This window comes from Zonotrichia leucophrys, chromosome 7 (assembly GCF_028769735.1).
Source record: "Zonotrichia leucophrys gambelii isolate GWCS_2022_RI chromosome 7, RI_Zleu_2.0, whole genome shotgun sequence".
Taxonomy (NCBI): Eukaryota; Metazoa; Chordata; class Aves; order Passeriformes; family Passerellidae; genus Zonotrichia; species Zonotrichia leucophrys.
In genome coordinates this window covers 37,306,390-37,319,124 of record NC_088177.1, presented here as the reverse complement: position 1 = coordinate 37,319,124, position 12,735 = coordinate 37,306,390, and the positions used below count along the sequence as shown (strand labels likewise).

General features: G+C 50.5%; 1 protein-coding gene across 1 annotated transcript; it reads right to left on the bottom strand.

Moving 5' to 3' along the window:
* Positions 1-2,289: 2,289 nt before the first annotated feature.
* Positions 2,290-5,608, bottom strand: ARL4C (ADP ribosylation factor like GTPase 4C). The gene has a single exon (XM_064718636.1). The coding sequence runs from the start codon at positions 5,364-5,366 to the stop codon at positions 4,788-4,790; it is 579 nt and encodes a 192-aa protein (XP_064574706.1). The 5' UTR covers positions 5,367-5,608; the 3' UTR covers positions 2,290-4,787.
* Between the last annotated feature and the right edge of the window lie 7,127 nt (positions 5,609-12,735).

Below are 12,735 nucleotides of genomic sequence, written 5' to 3'. Positions count from 1 at the left end.
GTCAGCGTCAACTTCTTCCTCCGAATCCTAACAGCACCTTCGAGGAGGGAAGAAGTTCATTTCTTCTGATAAAAGAGCAATAAATTCTCTTTCTCTGAAAGATTCAGGTGTCCTGTGGCTGCTATCTCACGAGTCCTTTCTTTACAAAAAGCATCTCACATAGCATCGCTTCTCTTTTAACAATTTTTATAACCTAAAACTATATTTAACACACTACTTAAGAGAATTAATACAGCATTACTTTCTAACACAACACATACAATATTCATTTGAATATTTGTGAAAAGCCAATCATAGAATACATGCATTTTCATAAGGTTAAAATAGAAACTATGCTATATAAGATGCTTTTTTATAAAGCAGAGAGCAGCACCAGAGAGCAGCCACAGGACACCTGAATCTTTCAGAGAAAGAGAATTTATTGCTCCATTATCACAAGATATGAACTTCTTCCCACCTCACTCAGCCCTGAAGATGCCGTCAGGATTCAGAGGAAGAAGCTGACACTGCCCAGACAGAATCCTGTGTTTGAATGGAATTTATGCACCATGTATGAGGGGTATGAATATGCAACAGGCTGTTGCTTTTAAGGGTTAATCCTCTGCTAATGTGGGTCCTTTTTCGGGCTTATTTTGCCCAGAAAAGGTACCCAGATGTCCATAAATCTTTGTTTTTATTGTCTTGTATTGTCCTAAATCCTAATTGTCCAGATTATTATTGCTCTAATTATGTTACCGTTTTTATTTTGTTACAACTAAAGCATTTTATTTTCCCCTTTTAAACCTCCCCCAGCTCCATGTGGTGCCCAAGGAACCAAAGTCCAGCTCCCCTGGCTCACAGATAAGCCCAGGGACACAATGTCAGCATGTACACCTCCTGACCAGCTGGAAAACGCCCAAAAATCAGCTGGAAAACCCCCAAAATTCAGCTTCTGCCAGGTGGGATCAGTGAGGACAAATCCCTTCAGGCTAAGGAAGGTGTGGGCACTGCTGGGCTTTCAGATCCATGAAAGCAGGAGGAGCACACGGTGTCCCATGGAAAACGGGGCAGGAGATGGGCAGGAGCATCTCCAGGAGCATTGGGATGCGTGGCAGAGGGACAGGAGCCCATCATAGGTGAGGAGGGAGCCCATGGGGAGCACGGCACCTTCCAGAGGCTCTCTGCAGGGTCGGGGGGCAGCTGAGCAATGCACAACTCAAAAATCCTGGAATGCCGCGGTCCAGCTCAGCTCCGAGGGATTTCTGAGCCTGGACAGCAGCTCAGCAGCTCTGGATGAGCCTTTGGGCTCAGAAAGCCATGGAATCTCCTGAGCTGGAAGGGACCCACAAGGATCATGGGGTCCAACCCCTGGCCCTGCACAGACACCCCAACAATCCCACCCTGGGCATCCCTGGGAGGACTATCCAAATGTTCCTTGGGCTCTGGCGGCCTCCCCATTCCCTGAGGAGCCTGGGCACTGCCCAGCACCCTCTGGGGGAAGAACCTTTTCCTAAAATCCAACCTAAATATGCCCTGGCACAGCTCCAGCCATGCCCTGGGCTCCTGTCACCCCTCAGAGCCCCCAGTGCTGATCCTGCAGAGCAGACACCACATTCTCCTCACCCCACAAACCTCAGGCAGGGTGAGAACACCCCAAGCCCTTCCCAATCTCACTTTCACAAGTCAGGCTCATCGTTTCCCCTCTGGCTGCCTCGTCATCATTTTAAAAAAATTAAAAAAAAATTAAAAAATAAAAAAAAAAAGAAAGTCGTTTGCCACCCAGCTCCACCGCTCCCCCCCTCGAAATGTCACGCTGGGTTTCCTGTGTCAGCAGCCACCCAGGAGCAGAGGCAGCCTGGAGCTCTGTCTGCAGCATCCTGTTCCCAAGTGCTGCTTTAACCCCTGCAGACCTGGCTCTCTGCCACCGAGGCCACCACCCGTACAAAAAAAAAGCCACAATGAGCAAAACCGGGAACTTTCTCTCTGCGTGGAGTGAAAATCCACGTTTCTCTGACACGGATTTCACATCAGAGGAGGTGGTGGAACAAAATCCCCCCCCCTCCCTTCACCAAAAAGTATCCTCCTCCTCCTCCTCTCTCACAGGCAGCAGCAGAGATGCAGAGACATTAAGTGACCTGCCAAAGAGCTCAGATTTCATTAACCAGCAAATTACGGAAGTCCCCCATGTCCTAGCAGGCTGCCATGTGACACTGGATCCTCAGCAGGTCACTCCTCTGTCCCCTTGTCTCCTCTCCTTCAAACCACACACCAAACGCAGCACTGATACTGAGAAATGAGCAGAACACTGGGTTTTGGTTGGTTTTTTTTGTTGTGGTTTTTTTTTTTTTTATCAGGCCCTTTCATTGTATAAATAATTTATTTCAGTTCACAGCGTTATGTCTGCATCTTTAAAAAAACAAAAAAAAAAAAAAAAAAAGAAAGAAAAAAAAAGGAAGACAAGAGACTGATGGACAATGGCAAGGGCAGGACATGGGATATCATGGATGGGAACACACAGGGAATGATGGACCTGGGGGAGTGAGACCTGCCAAAAAACCCAGGTCATCCAGAATCTGAGAGGATGCACAGAGCCCAGACAGTTCCCCTTGGGGGCTGCCCTGCTGGGGCCCCAATTCCTGCAGCCCACCGAGGGTGATGCTCACCTTCACACAGGGGGGAACATGATGGAAACACCACGGAAGCCAGGAGCTGCTCGTTGGAAAGGTCTTTTTAATTATTGCAGGAAGCGGAGCGGCCGGCAAGGGCGCGGGCACGGCGTCCCACCCGTGCCTCCCAGCCCTCTGCCATCTCTCCAAGGGGATGCTCAGCTGTTCCTGGGTGGAACACAGGCTCCCAGGAAGGAGCCAGCTCCATAAAAAAACAGCCGTTTTCCATCTGCTAAACCAGGAGGTAAAAAAAAAGCCCACCACCACCGTGTCATTCCTACAACCTGCTGGCCCTGGAGCTGCTGGGGTCAACACAGCTTCTACGTTTCTGCCAAAAACGGGTTCACACACGTGGCTTCTGTGGCATCAAAAATAAATAATTATTTTTTCTTTTTTTTTTTTTCCTTTTTCTCTCTCTCTCTCTCTCTCTCTCTCGACAGCAAGTACCAAAGTGTTGGAGGTGAGGACAAAGCAGGGAAAGCCGAGGGAGCGGGAAGAGAGCCACCTGAAGGGATGGGACCAGCCCACACACATCGGCGACTCAAACCCCACAAGAGGAGAAGAAAAAACTCCTGCTGCAACATTTCTTCCCTAACAAACCCCCTTCCCACCCCCCAAAAATGCTGTTTGGGGAGGATCAACACCCCTGAACCCGAAGGGCTTTTGTCTGCCTGGCGCTTTCCCCTTGGCTGCTCTGGTGTAAAATCACCAGAAAATGCTGCCTGCCTCCAAATCCAGCACATTTGGCCCCCAAGGGCTGCCTGCTCCAGCTCTGTGGGAAGCCAGGACCCTGAAATCCACAGGATTTTGTGGATCCACAGGATTTTGAGTGGATTTTGGTGCCCAGCCCCGTGCAGGTATGAAATGTTCACCTGCAGGAGGGGCCAAGGCACAGCTTGCACAGCAGGCACAGCTTGCTCCTGTGGCTACTGGGGGCTTTAAATCGGGTTTGAATCTTTATTAGAAACCTACCACAACCCCCCCCCACCCATGCCTCTACACCCCCCTGCCATCTTCCCTTTCCAGCAGAGAGAGATTTTTTGCAGGCTCTGTCTGTCTGTCCGTCCATCCATCCATCCTGCCCTGCCATGACCCTCCCTGACTTGGCCTCCCGCCCCACTGCAGAGCAGCACAGCGGGCAGAACCCCGAATTTTGCCTTTTTTGGGGGGTTTTGCTAAGTAACCCTTGGTTTGGATCCCCTCCAAAGCCGCACCTGAGCACTTGGACAATGCCCACCTGCGGGGGCTCTGCTGCAGAAGGCGACAGCGCCGAGCCTCTGAGAAACGGGGGTCCTGCACGGCCCCCCCAAGGCTCCCAGCAGCGCTCACCCCGAACCCTCGGGTCCTTTTTCCATCCTCTTTTTTTGAGCCAACAGCGCTCTGCACCATTCAGCAGCCGCTCGGCACCCCAGTGTCGCATCCTCCCCGCCAAGCCAAAGGCTGCCCGTCCTTGCTCTGCACCCTAAAACACCAACCAGGGTGGGTGCGTGTCCCCTTACCCATCACACCCACCCTCTCCAAGACATTTTCTGCTGGTCCAAACACCCCCCATCCAAGCTTTCAACACCCCTTCCCAGGGATGGATGCGGGGATGCAGGGATGAGGGCTGCACGCCCCCTCCCCGCTGACCTTGCCGAGTTCATCCTCACCCCCCGCCCCAAAATGCGTGTGGGGGAGGGGGGGCTGGCACCGACACCCCCAAATCCCCCCTTAGAGATCCAGAAGCACGCTGGGCTCCGCTCGAACGCGCTCGAGCAGGGTCCTGCCCTGCTGGTTCCCCGGCACACAAAGGCTCGGTGGCGGTCCCGGAGATGCAGAGAGTGGGGGGATTCATTCATCCCGGGGGGATCCATCCCGGTTTTCCATGTTTCCAGCCCAAGGGAGTCCGGATCAGAGCCTCAGGAGCACGGGAGAGGGGAGCTCCGGGATCTGGGCTCGGCTGGCGGGAGCCGCTTTGTTATCACCACTATTGTCTGTCTTTTGGGGAAGGAAGGGGGGAAAAAAATGAAGAAGGGGAGGAGAAGAAAAAAAAAATTTAAAAAAAAAAAGAGAACTATTAAACCCAAAAGAATCGCTTTGGTTCTGTCTCCCCCTCGGTTCCTTTGTCTGCTCCCCCATCCCTCCCCGCCTCGGCTGGGGCTTCTACCGCTTCTTCTTCTGCTTGAGGGACTTCCTGCGCTTGAGGATCATCTCGTAGAGCTTGTCCATGCCCTCCGTGAGCCCCTCGCCGATGATGGCACAGGCGGGCTGGATGTGGTAGGTGGTGGAAGGGGTCAGCTCGTGGAGGGCCAGCTGCTTCTCGATCTCGGCCACGGGCAGCGACTTGGGCAGGTCCTGCTTGTTGGCGATGACCAGCAGCGGCGTGCCCTGGTTCTCCGCGAACTTGGTCACCTTGTGCAGCTCCGTCTTGGCCTCCTCCAGCCGGTCCACGTCCACTGAGTCCACCACGTAGATGATGCCATCGGTGCAGCGGCTGTAGGACTTCCAGAGCGGGCGCAGCTTCTCCTGGCCGCCCACGTCCCAGAAGTGGCAGCTGATGCCCTTGGCCGTCCCGTTGCTGAGCCGGATCTTCTCCGTGTTGAAGCCGATGGTGGGCACGGTGTTGACGAACTCGTTGAACTTGAGGCGGTAGAGCACCGTAGTCTTGCCCGCCGAGTCCAGGCCCAGCATGACGATGTGCAGGGACTGGAAGGCGGAGATGTTGGACGAGATGTTCCCCATGGCCACGGCTCCCGGCCGCGCTCACAGCCCCGCGCCCATCGCCGCGCCCGCAGCGGGGGCACGGCTCGGGGCGGCTCGGAGCCAGCCGGGACCGGGGATGTGGGGTGTGCGATCGGGGATGTGGGATCGGGGATATGGGATCGGGAACACGCAGCGCGGCTCCACGCGGCGGCAGCGCGCCGGGACTGCCGAGCCTCGCCCCGCCCGGCAGGAGGAGGAGGAGGAGGAGGAAGAGAAAGAGGAGGAGAGCAGCAGGAGGAGGAGGAGGAGGAGGAGGGGCTGCGCCGCCGCCTTCCTCCCGCTCCGCCCCGCGCCCTGCCCGCACCGCCCCTGCCTGCACCGCCCCTGCCCGAGCTTCACCTCACCCTGCCCGAGCTCACCTGGGAGTGCCCGAGCTCTGCTGGCCCTGCCCGAGCTCACCTGAGAGTGCCCGAGCTCTCCTGGCCCTGCCCGAGCTCCTGCTCCTCGGGGACAGCCATCCCCCCGTGCTGGAGGCTTGGTTATCCTTATATTTGTCGTTGTGAGCGACGGCAGCAACCAGTAGAAAAAACTCCCTTAAAAAGAGTAACCAAGCCAAGGTGGGGCTGCTCCACCCCTGGAAGTGCCTAAGGCCAGGTTGGACAGGGCTTGGAGCAACCTGGGAGAGTGGAAAGTGTCCCTGCTTGTGGGATGAGATGTTTTTTTCAGGTCCTTTCCACCCCAAACCATTCTGGGATTCTGGGATTGTTCCTTGCACGTGAGACACCAGGGGCTGGCACCAGTTTTTGTAACACAAAAACTACAGCTTTTTTCAGGGACACCAGTGATGATTCAAGCTGGAAAGCAGCAGAGCAATGTGGAGCATCCATGTCCCCTGCAGCTGTCACAGAGAGGTGCTGCAGGGGAAAAAAATCTCACCTGTGCTGGATCCAGGGCAGGGCTGGCACTAATGTTGATCTCCACTGTTAATGCCTTTTGGGTCTCGTATTCTGCAAAGGTTGTGAGTGCCTCAATCTCGGGTTGGCTGTTCTATTCTCTGCCCCGAGATGTGCAGGATGTCTCTGCTTCAGCCCTCGTGGCTGAAGAACGGGTCTGGACTCTTCACTTTTCGGTCTTGAAGTTGTTTATTAATTCTTATCCATAAAATTTTCTTTCTGCCCAGCCAAGATCTGCTCAGCAAGGCAGCCACAAGCACTCTGACCACCTTTGGGGCGATGTTGTCCTTTTATACTACAAAAAACATATAACCCTTAATTCCCAATACCTATCACCTATGTTAGACAGTGCACTTCTACTCTAAACCAATCCCCAAGTGCCAACATCACTGCAGAAAATGGAGAACAAGAAGAAGAAAGAAGGACTAGACACGCCCTGATTCCTCCATCTTGTCCCTATATCCCCTATACCAAAAATCCTAAAATCTACATTTTCACCCTGTGGATGTTTTATTGTTACACTATTCAAACCTGTGTGACTTTCACCTCCTCATACAAAACTGGCAACTCATTGGAAGGGTCAAAATCAAATCCCCAGGTGTTCTGGGCAGCATGCCAGGGTCTCTGAGCCCCCTGAGGGGGTCCTTGGCAACTCTGGACATCCGAAGGGATGTGCTGAGTTCCCACACCTCAAGCCCTGATAAAGGTCCTGAGGTCTCAGGATAGCCGAGCCATGGAACTTCTGTCCCAGTTACTCACAGAAGGGACCTCAAAGATCTACTTCCAACTAAATACCCAGTTCCATGCTCCTGCCATGGGCAGGGACACCTTGCACTGTCAGTTTTTCGGCTGTTTGAAGGGCCTGGAAAGGCCCGGAGTGGCCTTGGGCAGCCCGCGTATCGAAGGATGAGAAGAGGCTTCAGTTCTTCTTTCAGTTTTTATGTTTATTAATTGTTTATCTAAAAGATTTTCTTTCAGCCCGACAGAGCTCTGCTCAGCAGCCAGCCATGGGCACACTGTCTGCCCTCCGGGGCAGCCACCTATCTTTATACCCATTGTTACGTGTACAATATTTATCATTTTTCCCCAATACCATTTATTCTTATTGCCCGGTGCACTTTCAGTAATAACCAATCCAAAAGTGCCACCATCACCACAGAAGATGGAGGAGAAGAAGAAGAAGAAGAAGGACAGGACACGCCCCAATTCCTCCATCTTACTTCTCTAAACCCCCTGTACAGAAATCCTAAACCCTGTGTCTCACCCTCTAATTAACTAATCCCTTCACCATTCACCCCGGTGAAACCCTCCTATCCTCACACAGGTGTCGTCTCCTGTGTAGGATCAAAGTCCAGCCACCAGACACTTCTGGCAACATTCCAGGACTCCCGAGCCCCCCAAGGGTGGTCTCGGTGGCCCGGCACCTCAGGTTTGAGATCCTGAGATCCGACATTGCACTACCCCAGGTTGCTCCAAGCCCCAACCAGCCTGACCTTGAACAGTTCCCAGCAATCCCAGCTTTTTTGCCAGCACCTGAGCCAGAGCTTTTGTCTTTATTTCTGCTCTGGGTGCTACAATATTACCCATTGCCTCTTTTACAGCCTCTGTAAAATAAATATCGACTCTATGTGACAGCTCAGCCAAAAAGCCCCAGAGAAAGAAGAGCACTGCACAAGACAGATATTGCTTTTAATTTAGGATGCTTTCACCCCTCAGCGTGTTGTGAGGATTTGTCGGGCTGGAGTGGGATCGTTCCTCACACTCATATTTCATCCCGAGGATGCGTGTGGAGGCTTTGTGAGGAGATAAGGTTCCCTGTTAACACATGACATCATTAAACATACAGGCAGCATGCTCCTGCAGCCCTCAGAGGTGACACTGGGCACGGTTTTGTGGGAATCATCGAGTGGTGACAGCGGGAAAAGAGCAGGGAACTCAATACAGGTGTGAGAAACACTCCATGCCATGAGTGAAGCACCATTGCCCATCCAAAGCCAAGGCACAGCCACTGGATGGGCTGGAAAATGGAAATATTTTGTGCAGCAGGGCCGCCCTGGACTGATCTCTGAGCTGGAGTGAGCTCAGGCTTTAGTCTGCCACCACCACGCCAAAGAAATGAGGATCCCAAAGCACGTGGAGAAAGCTGTAAGCGATCACCTGACTCCAGGAGCCGGAGCTTTAAGGAATAATAATAAAAAATTGCCAGAAATAGAAGAATAGGGTCATATCTGTGAGCAGCAGATCCGGCACTGGCTCCGCTCTCATCTCCTCCGCCCGAATAGCTCCAGCCAAAGCTTCCTTAAAGGCTGCAGTTCAGGATAATCCCGGAGCGAGGGCATCCCGGGCCGCTCCCGGAATCAGTGGCTCATCTGTGTGCAGTAGGGCTGGGATTTAGGGATTCACCTTCGGGCCGGGAGTGCCGGAGATGCTGTTCCAGCCAGAGAATCCCCCCTCTCCATCCCGCTGCTGGACACAGCTTGGAGCCTCAAGAAAAGCCCAAAATTCCTTTATTCCTTTCCCCGCCATCCAAAGTCTAAAGAGGACTCTTCCCTCCTGCCCACCCCTCTTTTTTTTTTTTTTTTTTTTTTTTTTTTTTTTTTTTTTTTTTTTTTCAGGGCGGTTCTAAATAAAGGCGAGATTTGCCAGCCAGGCCGATCAGACCTGGGGGTGTTCTCCAAAGCGGCCCCAGATGAGACAATCCCGAGGGGACGGAGATAAACGGGAGCGGTGAATTATGCTGCTGCTAATGCCAGCTATCCATAAATAAGCTGGTAAAACCTCCGCGGAATATTAAGCGCAGAAATAACAGCGTTAATCGCAGCTCAGAGGAGCCTGCCAAGTGCATTCGGTGGCAAATTTAGGCAGAGGAAACCCATCTTTTCCCGCCTCTCGCTGCTTTTTCTCCCCCCCGTGGCCGCCCTTCCCCTCCTATCAAGGTTAAGCAGCCAAGGTTAAAGGCAGCATTAGCATCTAAATGTGTGTCTGAGGATGTGACAAAGGCACCGCTGCCGGTCCCCAACATCTCGCTCAGGCGGCGCGAAGACTGTCGCTGCCATAGTAACTGTTTTCAGACATGGCAATTATTTCTTCCCAGCTTTCCCCCATCCCATCTCCCTCCCCCCAGCTCATCCTGCGCTTCCAACTGTCTTTTTTTCATTCTCTATTTTTTTTTCTTCTTTTTTTTTTTTTTTTTTTTTTTTTTTCGGGGGGGGGAATACAAAGAGTCCCGGAGTTGAGGGAGGGATGCTCCCCGCACAGGGATTATCCCTAATAGTGATTTTTAATCTGCATCCAATTAGCCCTCCATCACCCGGGCAGAGCGAAACCCCGGAGCTTTCTGCCAAATCTCGTGAGCTGGAGAGAGGGGGAAGATGGATTTGCAGGGAGAATCCCAACTCTCGGAGCACGCAGGATCCTCTCTGCATCCGCTGCTCCTTCCTTTGTGGCATCGCTTGTCCCGATCTGCTGCCGCCTTTTGTTCCGGCGATCGGGGCAGAGACACCAGCCCAAACAAAGCGGGGCTGCAATTAGGGCTGCCCCCGCTTCTGGGGAAAATTAATTAATTAATTAATTAATGGCATGCCGTGACTAATGCCTGGGATGCGGGAGCAGCTATTGAGGTCTCCAGATGCTGGGGGGGTTCCTCCCTTCTTCTCCCCCCGTTTCAGGGATGAGCTCTGCCCAAGGAGCCGCTTTCCCAAGGGGCAGCAATGGGTATTCCCCTGCATTGAACGCTCATCCTGTTCCAAGTAAAAAATCTGCTAATTTTTTTTTTGGGGGGGTGAAATAAGGGGTTGCAGAGTGAAACCAGTTGAACCAGTCGCTGCCAAGGTGAAGTTCTACCTGTTTGTTATTGTAATCACCGGTCGATTTTGTTAATTGTATCGGTAAAGGCCTGCCTGAGGCTAAGTTGTCCTTCTCCTGGGACGGTGAGAGGAGGGGGACATCAGAAAATGCAAAATAACCTCGAGACCAGCATGCCATGGGAGGCAACTCCACCAAACTTACCGAAAAGACCCCAAAAACAACGAGCCAACACAGAATTAAGAGATCAGAGTGATGTCTGGACATGAAGAACAAAATACCCAGCCTGCAGAGATGCTGAGAACCTGCATTTGCCCCTCGCCCTGAGCAAAGACCTCAGCTGGAACCAAGACCCTGAGACTGCAAAAGCCAAAAGTTGATAAAAACATGGGGCTATGCCCACTGCTTTCATGAGGATGGGACCCTCCAGTTCTGCCCTTTAGTGGACTAAGCTGCACATTCCTCCTCCTCCGAGTCACCCTGGGAGCGATGATGGAGTGGCCATGGATCTGTTAAGCCTCCCAACCTTGAGCTGATCACTTTTAATAAAGGCATTAAAAAGGAGAAAAAAATCTCCTGCCCTGTTGATTTCAATCCCACTTTTTGAGCCCTGATGGAGGGGGAAAGACCTGGAGGAGACTTTTGTCGTGGTCACTCTTTGCCTTTCCAAGGATTTCCCACTCGCTGGGTTTGTTTAACCGGGCTCCCCCCGGAAAGGGTTAATGGGGGAGAGCAGAGCAACTCAGGGCAATGAGGAGAGACAGACAGACAGACAGACGCTACAGTTTTAACAGAGGTGATCCCTCTGAGCGCTCTGTTCACATGAATTTCTCCAGTGGTTTCTGGGCACAGCCTCCCCTGGGTGTTTTCTGTGCTTTGTGTCACCCTCCAGCCCTCAAACCCTCTCTGGGATTGTCCCTCCCATCCCCACCCGCTCCTTCCCAGAGCTCCCGGGGTGAACACCACGGTCTGGTGGCCCAGAGGTGTCTCCAGGTGGATGGAGGATGGAAGGATGTGCGGATGAAGGGCTGGAGGGGCGATAAGAGCAGCGTCACAGCGGAGAAATTACTAAATCCACCGAGCTCCTAATGCAGGAGTGGGAAATAATCCCTTCATCTGCAGCACAGCAGCAGCTCAGCTCCTTCTCGTGACCTCAGATGCCTCCTCAGGCCGAGCAAGGTCCTCCAAGGACCAGCCTGAGGCTCTTCTACAGCTTCAGCCCCAGGAAACACCGAAATATTCACACACCAAAGAAGAACGAACTCTTCCTCCAAGAGAATTGGTGTCCAAAACTTCCCAAGGCAGCCCAAAATCCATGGAGTCCAGCAGCCAGGAGTGGAGGCAGCTGGAGGAGTGCAGGACCAGGACAGGCATGTATTAGAAATATTTTATTTTATATTTTTTTTTATTTTTTAACTTAATGAATTCACACCCACGTTTTTGCCCTTCTCGGCATCCTGGGGCAGAATGCCTCGGCTCACTGATTTTTGCAGGATAAAGAGAGGTGTGAAAACTGCCCGGAAATGTCCTCTGCAAACTCTCACAGCCCTGTTAACCCGTGGCTGTGATACCAAAAAATCCCTCTCCTTGTGCTTTCCCTTCACTGCAGCCCCAACTCTGCTCACCCCTTTCTGGGTCCAGCTGAGCAGTTAAAAAAAAAAAGTTTAAAAAAATTCCTAAAAAAAAAAAAAAAACCAAAACATTTAACTAAACTTTTCTTATAAACAAAACCTTCCCCCCCACCCCCGTAACACAAAAACTACATTAAAAAAACCAACATAACTTAGAAACAAAAAAGTGCAATAATATTATATAAAAAGTAACGTAAACAATAACAACAAATAAAAAAATAATAATGCCCTCAATCTTCTATAAAAAAATCCCTGTTCTCAAAACACCTCAACCCCAAAAAGTACATTTAAAAAACTAATATCTCCAAAATAAAAAACGATTTATTTTTTAAAGCTAAACAAAACATCCTTAAAAAAACCCTAGAAACAACTCTAATTCATGCACAAAACCAAAAACACTATACATTAAAAAAGTCACAATAACAAATGTTCTCCAAACAATACCACATATAACATAAAAACACAAAAAGTTTCAACTGTTTCCTAAAAAAGCCTACAATACAAAAAACCTTCTCTCTTCTTAATAAACTAAAAATTATTTATCTAAAAAGTAATAATAAACTAAAAAACAATTATCTAAAAATAATAACTAAATTAAAAATCTAAAATTCTATTTCGTGTAATAGTAAAAATTACAAATTTTAAAAAAAGTTTTTTAAAAATTTTCATTCTAAGTTCTGTATATTCCTTTTTTAATTTTGTAAGTTAATTAGGTTTTTTTCTTTATTCCTAAACTAAAACTTACTTTATTTCTAATCACACCTCACAACAAACATTACAAAAAATACATTTTAATAAAAACACTAACATTACACCAACATCAAACCATGACATTTTTGGTTTTCTATTTCTTCCCTAAACATCTGTGCTCATGTTTGGATGTCCTACCCAGATGTTTGGAATAAAATCCTGGAGTGTGGGGAGTGAGGAAAGGAGGATTTCCTCCTTGTGATCGTTTTAGGGGTTGAGGTGTTGGTGCTTTTAGGGTTGATTTTGGGACTCCCAAAATCCCTGCTGCAC

What these genes read in the sequence shown, in the direction of transcription:
- ARL4C (XM_064718636.1), bottom strand. Translation starts at nt 5,366, where the DNA reads ATGGGGAACATCTCGTCCAACATCTCCGCCTTCCAGTCCCTGCACATC.